This window comes from Stegostoma tigrinum, chromosome 4, assembly GCF_030684315.1.
Source record: "Stegostoma tigrinum isolate sSteTig4 chromosome 4, sSteTig4.hap1, whole genome shotgun sequence".
Classification (NCBI taxonomy): Eukaryota; Metazoa; Chordata; class Chondrichthyes; order Orectolobiformes; family Stegostomatidae; genus Stegostoma; species Stegostoma tigrinum.
In genome coordinates this window covers 84,698,991-84,717,033 of record NC_081357.1, presented here as the reverse complement: position 1 = coordinate 84,717,033, position 18,043 = coordinate 84,698,991, and the positions used below count along the sequence as shown (strand labels likewise).

General features: G+C 45.9%; 1 protein-coding gene across 2 annotated transcripts in view; it reads left to right on the top strand.

Moving 5' to 3' along the window:
* The window catches only part of LOC125452853 (collagen alpha-1(XXII) chain-like), a 444,116-nt gene that overhangs the window by 379,644 nt on the left and 46,429 nt on the right, over positions 1 to 18,043 (top strand). For both annotated transcript variants that reach the window (XM_059645502.1, XM_059645503.1), the window contains 4 exons: positions 10,811 to 10,861; positions 12,338 to 12,373; positions 13,411 to 13,437; positions 15,582 to 15,635. In XM_059645502.1, the coding sequence (XP_059501485.1) occupies positions 10,811 to 10,861; positions 12,338 to 12,373; positions 13,411 to 13,437; positions 15,582 to 15,635 (168 nt within the window). The remainder of the gene's footprint in view (positions 1 to 10,810; positions 10,862 to 12,337; positions 12,374 to 13,410; positions 13,438 to 15,581; positions 15,636 to 18,043) is intronic.

Genomic DNA, 18,043 nt, shown 5'->3' with positions numbered 1-18,043 from the left:
ATCCACCTGTCCAGCTTCTGCTTCAGTTTGGTGATACGCTCCTCCCAAGTCTTAGTGCACGCCCCAGCTCCACTGAACCAAACACCCGGCACCTTCAGGTAGTCTGTCCTGATGGTGAAGGGGATGAAGGAGCAGTCATCCCAGTTCCCGAAGAACATGGCCTAGCTCTTACCCCTATTGACTTTGGCACCCGAGGCCAGTTCAAACTGGCCGCAGATGTCCAACAGCCTACTCACCGACCGACGATCAGTGCAGAAGATGGTGACGTCATCCACGTACAGGAAGGTCTTGACCTGAAGGCCTCCGCTGCCTGGGATAGTCATGCCCTTCCTGATGGATACGGTGAAGGGCTCCATACAGCACACAAACAAGGCAGGAGAGAGTGGGCAGCCCTGCCTGACTCCAGATCTGACGGGAAAACTGTCCGATTCCCACCCGTTGATCGAGACTGCGATAACAATGTTGCTGTAGAGCAGCTGGATCCAATTGCAGATGCACTCCCCGAACCCCAATTTGGAGAGGACGTCCCTCATGTAAGCATGAGAGACCCTGTCGAAGGCCTTCTCCTGGTCCAGGCTGACGAGGCAGGTGTCCACCCTCCTGTCCTTCACGTAGGTGATCGTGTCCCTGATGACAGACCTGACCCGGTTGGCTATGACCTTGACCAGGATTTTGTAGTCCACGTTCAGTAATGAAATGGGACGCCAATTCTGAATGTCTTCCCTCTCCCCCTTCCTCTTGTAAATGAGGGTGATGATGCCCTTCCTCATGGACTTGCACATTTCCCCTGCCCAAAGCGCACTATTGTACACCTCCAGCAGGTCCTGGCCGACCAGGCCCACAGAGCGGAATACAGCTCGACCGGTAAGCCGTCGCTCCCGGGAGTCTTATTCCTCTCAAAGAACTTGAGGGCTCTGGTCAGCTCGTACAGGGATATTGGCCGGTCGAGCCACTCCCTCACATTGTCGTCCAAGACCTCTGTGATAGACAACAGGAACGACTCGGAGGCCGTGCTGTCCGTGGGCTTCGTGTCGTACAGTCCGGCATAGAAGGATCTGCTGATCCTCAAAATGTCCTGCCAAGACGACGTCACCGAGCCATCATCCTCTTTCAGCCGGCTAAACACAGAGCTCTCTTTGTGCACCTTCTGAAAGAAGAAACGCGAGCAAGTCTTGTCCTGCTCCACGGAGCGGACCCTGGACCGGAAGATTATCCTGGAGGCCTCCGCAGCAAAGAGCGAACTTGCTGGCCCCTCACCTCGCGGAGGTCCTCCGTGACATCGACCCCCATCGACTGCAGAAGGAGCAGGTTCTGCATCCTTTTCTGGAGCCGCGACAGCTATCCCCGTCTCTGTATCTCTTTCCGAACACCCTTGAGGACAAAGAACCTCTGGATGTTCTCCTTCACTGTCTCCCACCAGTCGCCCGGAGTCTCAAAGAGGTGTTTCACAGTTCTCCAACCAGCGTATTCCCTCTTAAGCTCCTTGACGTTCTCTGGGGTCAACAGAGTCACTTGAGCTTCCACATCCCCTTGCCGGCCTGCTGGTCGTCCTGTAAGTGACAGTCGGCCTGCAGGAGGCAGTGGTCAGAGAAGAACACTGGCTCGACACCAGTGGACCTGACCGAGAACACCCGAGACACAAACAGGAAGTCTATCCTTGAGCGGATAGACCCGTCTGGCCGCGACCAGGTGTATCTCCGCTGTGCTCCGCCTGCAGGGCGCTGAAGATGTCAAGCAGCTTGGCGTCCTTCACCGTGCCCATGAGGAATCTGGACGTGACGTCCAGTTGACACCCCCCACCCGCTGTCCCCACGTCGGATCTTCCATCTGCACTGATGATGCAGTTGAAGTCTCCGCCTAGGATGACCGGCCTGGACGTAGCCAGCAGGGGTGGAAGCCGCTGCAGGACGGCCAACCACTCACTCCATACCGCTGGGGCGTACACAGTTGATCAGCCTCAGGGGAGCGTTCCTGTAGATGACATCAGCCACTAGGAGGCGCCCCCCCCCCCCACCACCTCCTGAACTTGAGAGATGGTGAAGTTGCACCCCGGCAGCAGAATAGCCAGGCCCGAGGAGCAACAGTCGTTACCGCTGACCAGATCGAATGCCCACAGGTCCAGGAGTCTGACCATTTCCCCTAACTGCTGCGATGCGGTATCCCGGTGATGCTGCACACATTAACGCTCGCAACTCATACCCCCATTGTGGGCAGTGACCGCAGTACCCTCCCCGAGCCCAAGGTCCAGCCCCTCCATCTGTTCCATACTGTTGTATGTGGCGCAGGTCCAGGGAACATTTGGGGGTCAAGGATGGACCAGTTCCGCGGGACAACATGTACAAAGACCTGGAAAATGGGGGAGAGGACGTACCGAACACCACCCTCGCCCTGATGGCTACCTTTGTGTGTGGCTGCATCAAGCTGTGCATAGATCCTCAGTATGCAAACACCAAGTGTCACTACTTACTGTACCCGGTGTTGCGAAGGATGGGCCTGGCCTCGTTGCCGCGGAACGCTCCGAGTAGTTGGACCGTCCCGTACCACCTGTCCTTTGTGGAGAAATGTTTGAAAGGAAACACCTTTGACCACAGGGCCGTCAGGCAGTGGTCAGCACATAGTATCCTCGAGACCCTTCGGGAAAAGGAGTGGTTGGATCCCGCCGTGTGGTTCCCCACGCAGACTGCCAAAGTCGTTTGGCAGAATGCGTCATCGCCAGAACTTTCAAACAAGCACAAGGACATTGCTTGGCTGGCGGTGAGAGGGGCTCTGCCAGTGAGATCCTTTATGCACGCCCGGAATCTCTGCACCACCGCACGCTGCGCTCGAGGCACCTCCTTCTGGAGTGTGCCTATGCGCAGGAGGTCTGGAGGGGGATGCAGTGGTATTTGTCAAGGTTCGTCCCGAGCAGCTCCATGACATGGGACTCCGTGCTCTACGGGCTGTTTCCCGGGACGCACACCAAGACCAACATCAACTGCGCCTGGAGGACCATCAATGTGGTGAAAGATGCTCTTTGATCTGCCTGCAACTTGCTGGTCTGCCAGCTGAAAGAACTGACCCCGACCGAATGTTGCAGACTGGCGCTCTCCAAGGTCCAGGACTACGTGCTGAGGGACGCGCTAAAGTTTGGGGCAGCCGCTGCCAAGGCACGGTGGGGAAAGACCACCATGTGAAACCCCTCGTCCAGAATAGAAAAAAGGGCCCTATCTGGTAACTGGGCCCAGCTGGCGCCTTCCCAAACTGGTCAGGGGGCCAACGGGGACTGTGCGGGGAGACAACTGCCGGGGTATTTTCTTTGCTTTGTTGTTTTTTTCTTCTTTGTTTTGTTTTTGCCTTTAGTTGGTGTACGTACCCCCTGCGTAACCTGGAGCGGCTTGCATGACTGGGTAGGTGTATGAATGTTTTATTTTTTGTACATTCTACGAATAAAGTATATTTTTCCAAATAAAAAAAATGACGAAACGTCTGAAAATGAACCTTCCAGCTCAGCAAGCAAACTCACATCCAGAACCTCAACCTGAGCTACAAATCTTCTCAAAACTCGCTATCATTCAGATCTGTCCTATCTAATAGCCGCTTAAATGCCTGACTGAAACTAACTCCAGTACCCTCTCCAGCAATACATTCCAAGCTCCGACCACTCTCTGAATAAAGAACCTACCTCTGACATCTCCCCTATATCGACTTCCACTCACTTTAGAACTATGCCCCATGTAATAGCTATCTCCACCCGAGGAAAATGTCTCTGGCTGTCCACTCTGTCTAGACCTCTGATAACAAAGTGTGAAGCTGGATGAACACGGCAGGCCAAGCAGCATCTCAGGAGCATAAAAGCTGACGTTTCGGGCCTAGACCCTTCATCAGAGAGGGGGATGGGGAGAGGGTTCTGCAATAAATAGGGAGAGAGGGGGAGGCGGACCAAAGATGGAGATAAAAGAAGATGGGTGGAGAGGAGAGTATAGGTGGCGTGGTAGGGAGGGGATAGGTCAGTCCAGGAAAGACGGACAGATCAAGGAGGCGGGATGAGGTAGCAGGTAGGAAATGGAGGTGCGGCTCGAGGTGGGAAGAAGGGATGGGTGAGAGGAAGAACAGGTTAGGGAAGCAGAGACAAGCTGGGCTGGTTTTGGGATACAGTGGGGGAAGGGGAGATTTTGAAGCTTGTGAAGTCTACATTGATACCAATGGGCTGTAGGGTACCCACGCGGAAAATGAGTTGCTGTTCTTGCAACCTTTGGGTGTCATCATTGTGGCACTGCAGGAGACCCATGATGGACATGTCGTCTGAGGAATGGGAGGGGGAATTAAAATGGTTCGCGACTGGGAGGTGCAGCTGTTTATTGTGATCCGAGCGGAGGTGTTCTGCAAAGCAGTCCCCAAGCCTCCGCTTGGTTTCCACAACGTAGAGGAAACCACACTGGGTACAATGGATACAGTATACCACTTTGGCAGATGTGCAGGTGAACATCTGTTTAATATGGAAGGTCATCTTGGGGACTGGGTTGGGGTTGAGGGAGGAGGTGTGGGGGCAAGTGTAGCACTTCCTGCGGTTGCAGGGGAAGGTGGTGGGTATGGAGGAGTTGGACGGGAGATTGGAGCGGACAAGGGAGTCACGGAGAGAGTGGTCTCAAAGGGTTGGGATGGAAAAATGTCTTGGGTGGTGGGGTCGGATTGTAGATGGCGGAAGTGTCGGAGGATAATGCGTTGTATCCGGAGGTTGGTGGGGTGGTATGTGAGAACGAGGGGGATCCTCTTGGGGTAGTTGTGGCGGGGGCAGGGTGTGAGGGATGTGTTGCGGGAAATGCGGGAGACACGGGCAAGGGCGTTCTCAACCACTGTGGGGGGGAACGTTGCGGTCCTTGAAGAACGTGGACATCTGGGATGTGCGGGAGTGGAATGCCTCATCCTGGGTGGAGGCGGAGGAATTAGGGATAGAGGATGGAATTTTTGCAGGAGGGTGGGTGGGAGGAGGTGTATTGTAGGTAGGTATGGGAGTCAGTGGGCTTGAAATGGACATCAGTTTCTAGCTGGTTGCCTGAGATGGAGACTGAGGGGTCCAGGAAGGTGAGGGATGTGCTGGAGATGGCCCAGGTGAACTTGAGGTTGGGGTGGAAGGTGTTGGTGAAGTGGATGAACTGTTCGAGCCCCTCTGGGGAGCAAGAGGCGGCGCCGATACAGTCATTAATGTAATGGAGGAAGAGGTGGGGTTTAGGGCCTGTGTAGGTGCGGAAGAGGGACTGTTCCACGTAACCTACAAAGAGGCAGGCATAGCTTGGGCCCATGCGGGTACCCATGGCCACTCCCTTTGTCTGTAGGAAGTGGGAGGAATCGAAAGAGAAGTTGTTGAGGGTGAGGACGAGTTTGGCTAGATGGATGAGGGAGTCGGTGGAGGGGGACTGGTCGGGCCTGCGGGACAGGAAGAAGTGGAGGGCCTTGAGGCCATCTGCATGAGGAATACAGGTGTATAGGGACTGGACGTCCATGGTGAAAATGAGGTGTTGGGGGCCAGGGAATTGGAAGTTCTGGAGGAGGTGGAGGGCGTGGACGGTGTCATGGACGTAGGTAGGGAGTTTCTGGACCAAAGGGGAGAAAATGGAGTCCAGATAGTTGGAGATGAGTTCGGTGGGGCAGGAACAGGCTGAGACAATGGGTTGACCAGGGCAGGCAGGTTTGTGGATTTTGGGAAGGAGATAGGAATGGGCCGTGCGGTGTTGGGGAACAATGAAGTTGGAGGCTGTAGGTGGGAGGTCCCCTGAGGTGATGAGGTCATGGATGGTGTTGGAGATGATGGTTTGGTGCTCAGGGGATGGGGTCATGATCAAGGCAGCGGTAGGAGGAGGTGTCGGAGAGTTGGCATTTGGCCTCGGCGATGTAGAGGTCAGTGCGCCATACTACCACTGCGCCTCCCTTCTCTGTGGGTTAGATGGTGAGGTTGGGGTTGGAGCAGAGGGCTGCCCATTCTGCGGGGTAGAGATTGGAGTGGTTGAGAGGGTTGGAGAGGTTGAGGCAGTTGATGTCTCGACGGCAGTTGGAGATGAAGAGGTCGAGGGAGGGTAGGAGGCCTGGGGGTGGTGTCCAGGAAGAGGACTTGTGTTGGAGGCGGGTGAAGGGGTCAGTGGAGGGAGGGTTAGGCTCCCAGTTAAAGAAGTAAGCGTGGAGGCGAAGGCGGCAGAAAAACCAGCCCAGCTCGTCCCCTCCCCCCACTGCATCCCAAAACCAGCCCAGCCTGTCTCTGCTTCCCTAACCTGTTCTTCCTCTCACCCATCCCTTCTTCCCACCTCGAGCCGCACCTCCATTTCCTACCTGCTACCTCATCCCGCCTCCTTGATCTGTCCATCTTTCCTGGACTGACCTATCCCCTCCCTACCTCGCCACCTATGCTCTCCACTCCAACTATCTTCTTTTATCTCCATCTTTGGTCCGCCTCCCCATCTCTCCCTATTTATTCCAGAACCCTCTCCCCATCCCCCTCTCTGATGAAGGGTCTAGGCCCGAAACGTCAGCTTTTGTGCTCCTGAGATGCTGCTTAGCCTGCTGTATTCATCCAGCTTCACACTTTGTTATCTTGGATTCTCCAGCATCTGCAGTTCCCACTATCACTATCTATACCTCTGATCATTTTGTACACCTCTATCAAGTCACCACTCATCCTTCATCATTCTAAAGAGAAAAGCCCTAGCTCTCTCAACCTTTCCTCGTAAGACCTTCCTTCCATTTTTAGGCAACATCCTGGTAAACCTCTCCTGCACCTTTTCCAATGCTTCCTCATCTTTCCTGTAATGAGGCAACCAGAACTGGACACATTACTCCAGATATGTCCAAACCAGGGTTTTGTATAAGAATAACTTCATAACTGCATAACTTCACAGCTCTTGAACACAATCCCTCTACTCATGAAAACTAACACATCATACACCTTCTTAACAACTCTCTCCACTTGGATGGCAGCTTTCAGGCAACATAAACCCCAAAATCCCTCTGCTCCTCCACACTGCCAAGAATCTTTCCGTTAACCCTGTGTTCTGCTTTCAAATTTGTCTGTCCGAAATGAATCACCTCACACTTTTCAGGATTAAGCCCCATCTGCCACTTCTAAGCCCAGCTCCGCATCCTGTCATTGTATCTTTGTAACCTAGAACAGCCCTCCACACTATCGACAACTCGACCCACCTTCGTATCATCCACGAACTTACTAATCCACCTTTCCACTCCCACATCCAAATCATTTACAAAAATCACAAATGGAAGAGGACCCAGAACAGATCCTTGAGGTACACCACTCGTAACTGAGCACCATGTTGAATATTTTCCACCCACTACCACCTTTTGTCTTCTAAGGTTCAGCCAATTCTTAATCCCATCTACCACATTTCCCTCTATCCCATGCTTCCTTACCTTCTGCACGAGCCTACCATGGGGAGCCTTATCAAATGCCTTACCTAAATCCATGTATACCACGTTCACTGCTCTACCTTCGTCCACATGTTTAGTCACCTCTTCAAAGAATTCGATAAGGTTTGTGAGGCACGATCTATCTCTCTCAAATCCATGCTGACTATCACAAATCAAACCATGCCTATCCAAGTGATCATCAATCCTATCTCTGAGTCCTTTCCAATAATTTTCCCACCACTGAAGTAAAACTAACTGGCCTGTAATTTCTGAAGTTTTCCCTATGCCCTTTTTTGAAAAGGGAAAGACATTTGCCACTCTCCAGTCTTCTGGCACTATACCTGTGGACAGTGAGGATGAAAAGATCGTTGCCAAAGGCCCTGACAGAATATATGATTTTACCTTCTCAGCAATCCCCTCATGCTCTCTCCCGACTTCCACCACTGAACATGTGATACCTATTGAGTCTTTAACTCTACTGTCTGAGTGTGGCTGCCAGTTTGTGTGCTGTCATGATTGCTAGCAGCCTGAGTAGTCTGGCTGTCAGTTCTGAGGTGTTTTTTATATATTGGACGGCAATTATTATTTCGGGTTTTGATGCATCCTGGTTGTGTTGTCTGTTGGCTAGGCATCTGTGGATGAAGCTTTGGGGGTATCCATTCCTGGTAAGGACCTTGTGGAAGTGCTCTTCTTCCTTCTGCAGATCGGATGTGCTGCAGTGTGTAGTGGTCTTTTTGAACAGGGTCCTAACGCAGCTCCTCTTGTGTGATTTGGGGTGGTTGCTGTGATAGTTTAAGACCTGGTCAGTGTGTGTGCACTTCCTGTATACTGTTGTAATGAAGCCACCATTCTCTTTGTTTCCACTATCACATCCAGGAATGTGAGTTTGTTGTTGTTTTCCTCCTCTCTTGTAAATTTGATCCCTGTGCGTATGGTGTCGATGATTTGGTGGTGTTCTCAAATTTCTGGTTTTTTCATAACTACAAAAGTGTCATCCACGTATCTGATCCAGAGCTTGGGTTAGATCTGTAGGAAGGCTGTTTATGCCAGCCTTTGCATGATTGTCTTAGCTATCAATCCGGAGATGGGTGAGCCCAAGGGAGTCCCATTCATCTGCTCATATATCTTGCTGTTGAATATAAAGTGGGTTGTTAGGCATAAGTCCAGTATTGTGAGTATGCAGTGTGTGAGTATGCAGTGAGTATGATCTGTTCTTGTTAGGTCGTCTGTTGTGTTCGCCCAGTCGGTTGAATATGGTTTCGTTGGCTAGGTTTCTGTCAATTGTTACAATGGGCTGTTACATCAAGTAAGACCTTCTTTGTCTATTTTTGTGTTCTTGATGTTGCCCAGGAATTCTTGTGTTGAATGCCTGGAATGCCTTGAACCACTGATTAGATGTTTAAGCTAGTTCCTTTGCTAATTTGTGTGATGGCATTCCTGGTAAAACTACAATTGGTCTGAGGGGTATGTAAGGCTTGTGTACTTTAGGCAGTCCATAGAATCTTAGAGTGTTGTTGCCTTCCGGTTTCATCCTTTGTAGCTCTGTTTTTTTATCTATCCTGTTTGTATAGGTTCCATAGTGCATTGGTTATTCTATTTGTCAGCTGTGGTGTGAAGCCCCACTTCTCTGTTGGCAGGTTTGTGTATCTGCAAGTAGTTTAGCTTTTTTTTACATTAAACAGCAAGATATATGAGCAGATCAATGGGACTCCCTTGGGCTCACCTATCTCTGGACCGATAGTTGAGGCAATCATGCAAAGACAGGAACAAACAGCCCTCCCACAGATCCAACCCAAGCTCTGGATCAGAAACTTGGACGATACTTCTGTAATTATGAAAAGAACAAAAATTGAGAACACCCACTGATTCAGCAACACCATACTCACAGGGATCAAATTTACAAGAGAGGGTGAAATTAACAACAAACCCTCATTTCTGGACATGATGGTGGAAAGAAAAGAGAATGGTGACTTCACTACAAAAGTATACTGGAAATCCATACATACTGACCAGATCTTAAACTATCACAGCAACCACCCCAACTCACACAAGAGGAGCTACGTTAGGACCTTTTTCAAAAGGGCCGTTACACACTGCAGTACACCTGATCTGCAGAAGGAGGAAGAAGAAGAGCACTTCTATGAGGACCTTACCAGGAATGGATACCCCCAAAGCTTCATCCACAGATGCCTAGCCAACAGACAACACAATCAGGACACACCAAAACCCAAGACAATATTCACCATACCATTATATAAAAAACGTCTCAGAACTGACAGCCAAACTACTCAGACCACTCGGAATCATGACAGCATACAACCATGAGCCACACTAAGACAACAACTGACCAGGATTAATAACCCAATAGATACCATGGACAGAAAAAATGTAGTTTACAAGATGCCATGCGGAGACTGCACAAAACACTACGTGGGACAAACAGGCAGACAACTAGCGTCCACGAACACCAGCCAGCACTAAACAACACAACCAGATGTCCTTGGTTTTAATATGCACAGACGAGAAAAACCACACATTCAACTGAGACAGCAGTACTATCATAAGACAAGCTAAACAGAGGACAGCCAGGGAATTCTTGGAGGCTTGGCATTCATCCGTGTTCTCTATCAACAAACACATTGAATTAGACCTGATATACCAAACATTACAACACACAACCATAAGTGGCACCTACCACTTATGTACTTATATAAACCAAACTATATAAAATCAAACTGGCACAAGACAACAGAGCTTCACAGGAGGCTCTATAACAATGAGAATGCCACCTAGTAAGGGGACACAAAACTCCCAGCTCGGCAAAACACCAAAATCTACAACCAGCACCCAAGCTACAAATCTTCACTTAAACCCTGACTATGTTGGGCTCACAGAGAGGTCAGCACTGAATTAGTGGCATTAAATACTGTCAGTAGGAGGGAGTGGCCTTCAGATAGTAAGTTAACAAATGTAGAAGGCAGACATGATAGAGTCTGTTTCTATCTATCAGAAGAGAGGAGGTCTTACCTCAGGAGGTTAGCAGCCTTAATATGCACTAAAATGACCAAATAGTGAATGGAAAGTATTGCACCTGGTCTAGATCAAAGCCCTCAGGATCCCAAAACTGTCTTCCCAAATAAAAACAAAGCCTATAGCCTCCATCTGTACTGGACTCAACATCAAGAAGTTTGATTTTAGTGATTTATAAAATGAAACTCACCTCCTTGTCCTCCTCAACTCATCAACAAGACCCCCAAGAAGCCTAACAGACTGTTAATTGAGGTGACAAAACTCACTCGGTCTGAAATAATCCATTTCCTCAAGACTTAATTATTGAAAGACTAAGTTGTCATGTTCACGTGATAAGTAGGTTTAATGTTTGCAAAAATTCAGCCTGATCTTATAATCTGTCTGTCAACAGAGCACTGCTATCTATGAAAGAAATGGAATGAGCAGTATATACAAGATACAGGTACAATTTATACATACCTTATCATGCAAAATGCACACTTTGTATCCATTGAGAGATCTGAGCTGTGTTAAATTTTGTTTTACATGTCTTTGCTTTGGGATACAGCTATGCAGCTTTTACACTCATGCTGGACAAATCTTTTGTTTCTTTATTACAACCATTCTACAACTAACCATGTCCCTTTTAATCTCTCCCACCCTCCAACCTTCCACAGACCTTTCCTTTAGTTCTTCCTCCCATCCCCACTTTCACTTGTTGCTTTACCATCTCCCTTCGGTTCTCAAGAACTCTTTTCTGTTTTAGTCTTTTCTTTCATTTTCACATGATGGAATGTAAATATAGCATATGATCTCACATTTCATTTAGTATCTTCTCAGCTCACTGAAACATAACTTTTGAATATTTCTAAGGCCAAGGTAGATAGGTTCTTGATAAGCAGGGAGGTAAGCAGGAACGTGGAGTATTGAGATCAGCCATGGTATAATTGAATGGCAGACCAGATATGAGGTGCAAATGTCCAATTTCTAATTCAGATTTTCCTCTCAGATCTGTAAGTCATGACTTCCTTAACTTTAAAACTATGTAACTCCACCTTGCATAAATTCAATGACTCAACCTTAAGTTGTTTGTCCTCCGAATTAGTATTTCTTATATATAAATATAGATTTAGCTAATGTCATTAATTTTACTTAGAGAACCTCTCAGAAGTGAATGCATGTAGAAAGTAACCATTTATAAGATTCGATATTTTAGTCCAAACTCTATTTAAGTTTAATTTGCATCCTTGAGGTCTCTTGATTTTTTTCCTGATTAACAAGCTTGTGCTCATTTTTAGTATATTCTTCATCACTTGAAGCTAGAGTACGTAAGTGGTGCAGTGGTACTGCCTCTGACTCAGGAGACCTAGGTGTCCCACATGCTCCAGAAGTTTGTAATAATAACGCTGAACGGGTTGGTTAGCACATGCCTACTATCACTTGAGCCTCTGCCTCAATATGCTTGCAAAGGTCTGTCCTCACAATGGTCTTCTAGATCAACTTTGTTGAGTTATTTTTATTTTATTTCACTTCATATTGTATTGCCTAACCATTTAAAGTGATATTCGTTTAGTATGTGCGGTTAATCCTTGATGTGTATTCAAGGTACTTATATCCTTAAAATGTTCCATTTTTATCGATGGGTCTCTTATTTCTCAATCCCATTGAGGTTAATTTTATTTGCCTGTAAATGAGCTCCAATTCAAGGTAGTTGATATGGTGAATATTCTTCAGGTAGCAATGTAAAGGTTTTACCTGCTGTCCTGTGATGAACCTAGCCTTTGCTGTATGGTCTGTCTCTGAAACACTCTCCTCAGTTATTGATATTCTCATTTTAGCCTACAGTCAACAGCATAGGCGGCATATGAATAATGTTATTTAATCATGGCAATGACTAACAAATGCTTTGCAAATCTTCTAACCACTGAATATCTTACAGGACATTGCAGGCCCACCCGGACCTCCAGGTTCACCAGTGAGTTAATAATTCATACTGAGTGTTGCTTCTGTGTTGCACTTTAAGGATATTTTGGCTGGCATTTCTTTGATCAAATTTGCTCAGGAATGTATGCCAATTTCTACATTTTAAAAACTGAATAAATAAAATTGGGTTAAACAGACACTGGTGGGGTACTGCAAAAAAAATGGAAACCTATAGAAGGGAACTAACAGTAATGTCGATTATTATAAAAGCACATCTCGTTCACTAATGTAATTTAAGGAAGGAAATCTGCCATTTTTACCTATTCTGCCTGACATGTGTCTCCAGACCCACAGCAATGTGGCTGATTTTTAATTGTTCACTGAGCAGTTAAATGTGAGTAATAAATTCTAGCCTAGCTTGAAGTGCCCACATCTTATGAACAAGTAGCAAAAAATTATATTAAAAAAGCAGAAATCAGCAGAAAGAAATGGAAAATACCACTCTCCTTCTTTAAGCCTTTCTTTGTCAAATTGATATTATGAAAGGGGTTTTCTTTTGCATGAAACAGATTCTGACTTTAAATTGACACCTATCAATGCAGTGGAAATGGATCTAAGTTTTCAACCAGATCATGGACAATGTGCAAAAATCTTGTGTTCACTGTTCCATTACATGGTGAGATCAGAACTAGTTTAATAACCTAATGGAGGCAGTTGGTTGACCAATATGTGGTGGTGTTTTGGGGAACAAAAAGAGTTAATCAATTACTTCTAAATTTCAATAAAAGAAAAAAAATGCTTCAGTTCCATTGTTACAATAAAATCCCAAGGAAATTCTGAGCAAATTTTTTTGAAAGGTAATTGTATAATTTTGTTGATATCCTCACTGTAACTAAGAAGGAAATTATTTATAATCTCCATGAACAAATGCAAATTTTGAAGATGTGGCTAATCTTCCGCCTGCAAGCACTTTTTAAAGAAGGTCTAATATCCATTAAAGAAGAATTGGTGCATTTGTAAAGTCGTGCAGAATTTCTGGATGTGAATACCAGCAGCTCTCTTTTTTAACCAATTGCTTTTCTACTACAGGGTTTGAAAGGAGATCCTGGCTCAATGGTAAGCATTTAGGAGTTTCCCATTCCAAAAGTTGTAGTAGATGAAGAAATAACCTCAGAATCAGTGCAAATAAAGATAACACTCATCAAACATTTGTCTGAAATCTTATGCACTATTTAAACATCTTAAACTGCTTCACATTGATGTAACTACAACTGCATTACAAAAACAAACTTAAAATACTTGAGAATTCTAACCTTGTTGAGGTTGGATACAGCATTAATTTTTCTCCTACAACCTTCTGAGTAGGAGAGGTTGTTTGACATTGCATTAACTATTATCACATTATTAAAGGAGAGTGCATGGTAATCAGCAGGAGCCTCAACATCCAGCACTAAATTTAATGGATACTGGCTGAGGAGGTTCTGAGAAAAGGTCACTCGAACCAAAACATTAACTCTGATTTCTCTCCACAGATGCTGCCAGACTTGCTGAGCTTTTCCAGCAATTTCTGTTCTTGTTTAATGGACAGTTAGTAGGGTACGTGAACATGTGGGTGGAGCCTGATGACAAGAGAGTGGTCATGCACAGCAAATAAAAGAGTGGATAAAAATTAACAGCAGGGGTTCTGGAGGTTCTACCCTCATTATGTTTCACTCGATTCCATGGATTTACTGTTTGTTTTGCACAGGAACAAATAGTCAAATTACTGACATGCCATATCTAGTTGTGGAAATTTTGTTAGCAGGGCGCATGGCAATATCCTCAAGAATTCAGTACCATCATTAACTGAAGAAGGTGTTCTGGCCAAAATATCAAGAGAACACCTTCCCCCTTTCCAAATAGTGATGTATCAAACAAAGTAACCCTTCATACACTGTTAGAGTCTGAACGTAAACTGGGGTTCTCAGTCATAGAGTCTTAGAGTAATAAAGTATGGAAACAGGTACTTTAGCCCAAACTGGTCCATGCTGACCATGGTGCCCACTCAGCAACTTCCAACTGCCTGCATTTGGTCCATATCCCTCTAAACCCCTTCCCATCCATTTACCTATCCAAGTGTTTTTTTAAATGTTGCTATTGTACCCACCTCAACCACTTTCTCTAGCAACCCACACCATATACGTATCACTCTCTGCATGAAGAAGTTGTCCCTCAGGCCCTCCTTAAATCTTTCCCATCTCACCTTAAACCTGTGGCCTCTAGTTTTTAATTCCCCATCCCTGGGAAGAAGACTATATGCATTCATTCTATCAATGCCACTCATGATTTTGTACACCTCAATAAAGTCACCCCTCATTCTCCTATGTTCCAAGGAAAAAAGTCCTATCCTGGCCAACGTCTCCCTATAACCCAGGTTTACTAATCCTGGAACATCCTCGTAAATCTTCTTTGCACACTTTCCAGTTTAACTGTCATTCCTATAGCATGATGTCCAAAACTGTACACGATGCTCTGAGTGCACCCTTACCAGCAATTTATACAATTGTAACATAACGTGCCAATTCCTATGCTCAAAGCCTCAACCGATGAAGGCCAGCATGCAAAATGACTTGTTCTCCACCCTGTCCACTGTGATCCCGCTTTCAATGAACTATGTACTGTACTCCTACAAACCTCTGTTCCACTCCTCCTTACCATTTACTGCATAAGTCCTGCCTTGGTTTGACCTTCCAAAGTACAACACCTCACACTGATCAATATTGAATTGCATTTGCCAAACCTCAGCCTACTTCCCCTTCTGATCAAGATATGTCTGTTATTTTTCACAACCTTCCTTGCTATTAACAATACCTCCTAATTTTGTATCATCCACAAACTTACTAATCATGCCTTGTACATTCACATTCAGATCAGAACAAGATAGAAATAAAGCAGAAACCTTTTGGAAGTGTGACAGATGTGAGCTGAGAGGATAGAGAAAGTGCAAGTAATGTTCTGGGTATAGCAATGATCTTTGTACTTTTCATAATCTGTATGAGTCCATTGTGCCCATATGATTAGCATGACAGATGCCAGAATTAATGTATAGTTAAAAAGTAGCATGTACTTAATGGTTCCAAATCAAAGGACATTAATACAGTCAAGTTGGGGATGTATTGCATTCAAAAACGTTTAACTCTTCCTTTGGTGCTCATGACTAGCTGCAGTAAGCCAATGATGTTTCACTTGTATGGTAATGACTGACTCTTACACTCTTATAGGGAGAAATTGGCCCAATGGGATTGCCAGGATTAGAAGGTGCGCCTGGGGAAAAGGTATCTCTCCCCCCCCCCCCCCCGCTTTTCCTTCTTTCCTTTCTCCACTTCTCAGGTTTCTTTTATCATCATACTTTTCTTCTGGTTTTCTATCTTTTTACCTTTCCTTCTCCAACTATCTGACTTTATGCTATGATACCACTTCACCGATGTTGGCCCCCTTCGAGTAGCTGATACAACTACCCATAATTCTTATATTTGCCCTCAATGTCAAGAAACCCTTCACTCATGAAGGATTTGTGGCCAACTCTGACCTTGTCCACACTGAATGTTGGCACATCCATTCTTCAGCAGGTGTCCATGGATCAAACGGGAAAAGATTGTTTTTCACATTCTCTTGACCTTGATAGATCTCCTCAGGGGTCATATCCCATATACTCTGTGGAAGAGAATTCCAATGACTAATGACCATCTGAGAGAAAACATTCCTCCTCTTAGTCTTATCCAGGACACATCTTATTCTTAAAGTGTCTCCCCTAGATATAGATTACCTGACACTTACCAACAGGTGGCGATAGACCGACCCCACAACTAGAGAACCGAATCACAGCCTTACTCAAAAAACTTCAAAAATCTGGAGAATTAAACAAGAGAGACTTCCAAAAAATGAAACCAGATGGATCCAACACACCACGCTTCTACGGACTACCAAAAATTCACAAACCAGGAGCCCCCCTCAGACCCATAGTGTCGCTACCTGGAACACCAACCTACAGATTAGCCAAGGAACTCACCAAAGACTAAAACACCTAGTAGAAGACTCCCACCACTCCATTCACTCCACCCAAGAATTCCTGAACACCATCACAGACACCAAGATAGAAGAGGATGAAATAATGGTCTCCTTTGACGTAACAGCCCTGTTCACATCCATCAACATCACCCTGGCCAAAGAAACACTGACTACACTATTAGAAGAACCGAAGACACATACACCAGACACCACCAACCTCATCAGCAAGGACAACATCATCAAGCTAGTGGACCTATGCCTCACCACCCACTTCACTTTCAATAACAAAACCTACAGACAAACCAACAGTACACCCATGGGATCTCCAATATCAGGGTTCTTAGCAGAGGCAGTAATGCAGAGGCTTGAACAAACAGCTCTGCCAATCATCCAACTCAAACTTTGGGTCCGCTATGTGGATGACACCTTTGTCATCACTAAACAAAACAAATTAGAGGAAACCTTCAAGACCATCAATAATACCCTTACTGGCATAACATTCACAAAAGAGGAGGAAAACAACAACAAACTGCCATTCCTAGATGTCACAGTGAAGCGAACAGCCAATGGGGAACTTCAAACCAGCATCTACAGAAAAACAACACATACGGACCAAATACTGAACTACAGGAGCAACCATCCCAACACCCACAAACGAAGCTGCATTAGAACATTATTCCAACGAGCCACCACACACTGCAGCACAGAGGAACTACGCAGAGCAGAGGAAAATGACCTATACAGCGTATTCAAAAAGAATGGGTACCCTATGAACACAGTCCGCCGATTCCTCAGCAATAAACCCAAACAAACAGACAAAACAGGCTCAGAAACCATAACCACTCTCCCCTACATCAAAGACATTTCCGAAATGACTGCCAGACTACTCGGACCTCTTGGCATCAGGGTAGCCCACAAACCCACCAACACACTAAAACAGCAGCTAATGAACTTAAAAGACCCTATACAGACAACAAACAAAACAAAAGTCATCTACAAAATACCTTGCAAGAACTGTGACAAACACTATATTGGACAAACTGGCAGAAAGCTAGCCACCAGAATACATGAACATCAACTAGCCACAAAATGACATGACCCACTATCACTCGTATCCTTACATACAGATGAGGAAGGACACCACTTTGATTGGGACAACATATCCATCTTAGGACAAGCCAAACAGAGACATGCACGAGAATTCCTAGAAGCATGGCATTCCAACCGGAACTCCATCAACAAACACATTGATTTGGAGCCAATCGACCATCCCCTGAGAAAAAGAACAGGAAATGACATCACCAACGCAGGAAATGACATCACCAACCCAAGGAAACCTAACCAGATAAATAGAAAGCGGGACATAACACCAGGGCTTCGTCGGAGGCTCACTGATGATGTTACCTAGAATGGTGATGAAACGTCTGAAAACTAACCTTCCAGTTCAGCGAGCAAACTCACATCCATAGATTACCCTGTGAGGGGAACTATTCTCCCAGCATCTACCCTGTCAAGTTATCTTATAATCTTAAAAATTTCAAAAGAAATCACCTCTCATTCTTCTAAATTCCAATAATTCTAGGCCTAATTTGTCCAAGTTCACATCTCAAGAATCAGTTGAGTGAACCATCTCTCAATTGCTTCCAGAGTAATTATATCCCTCTTTAAGTGAGGG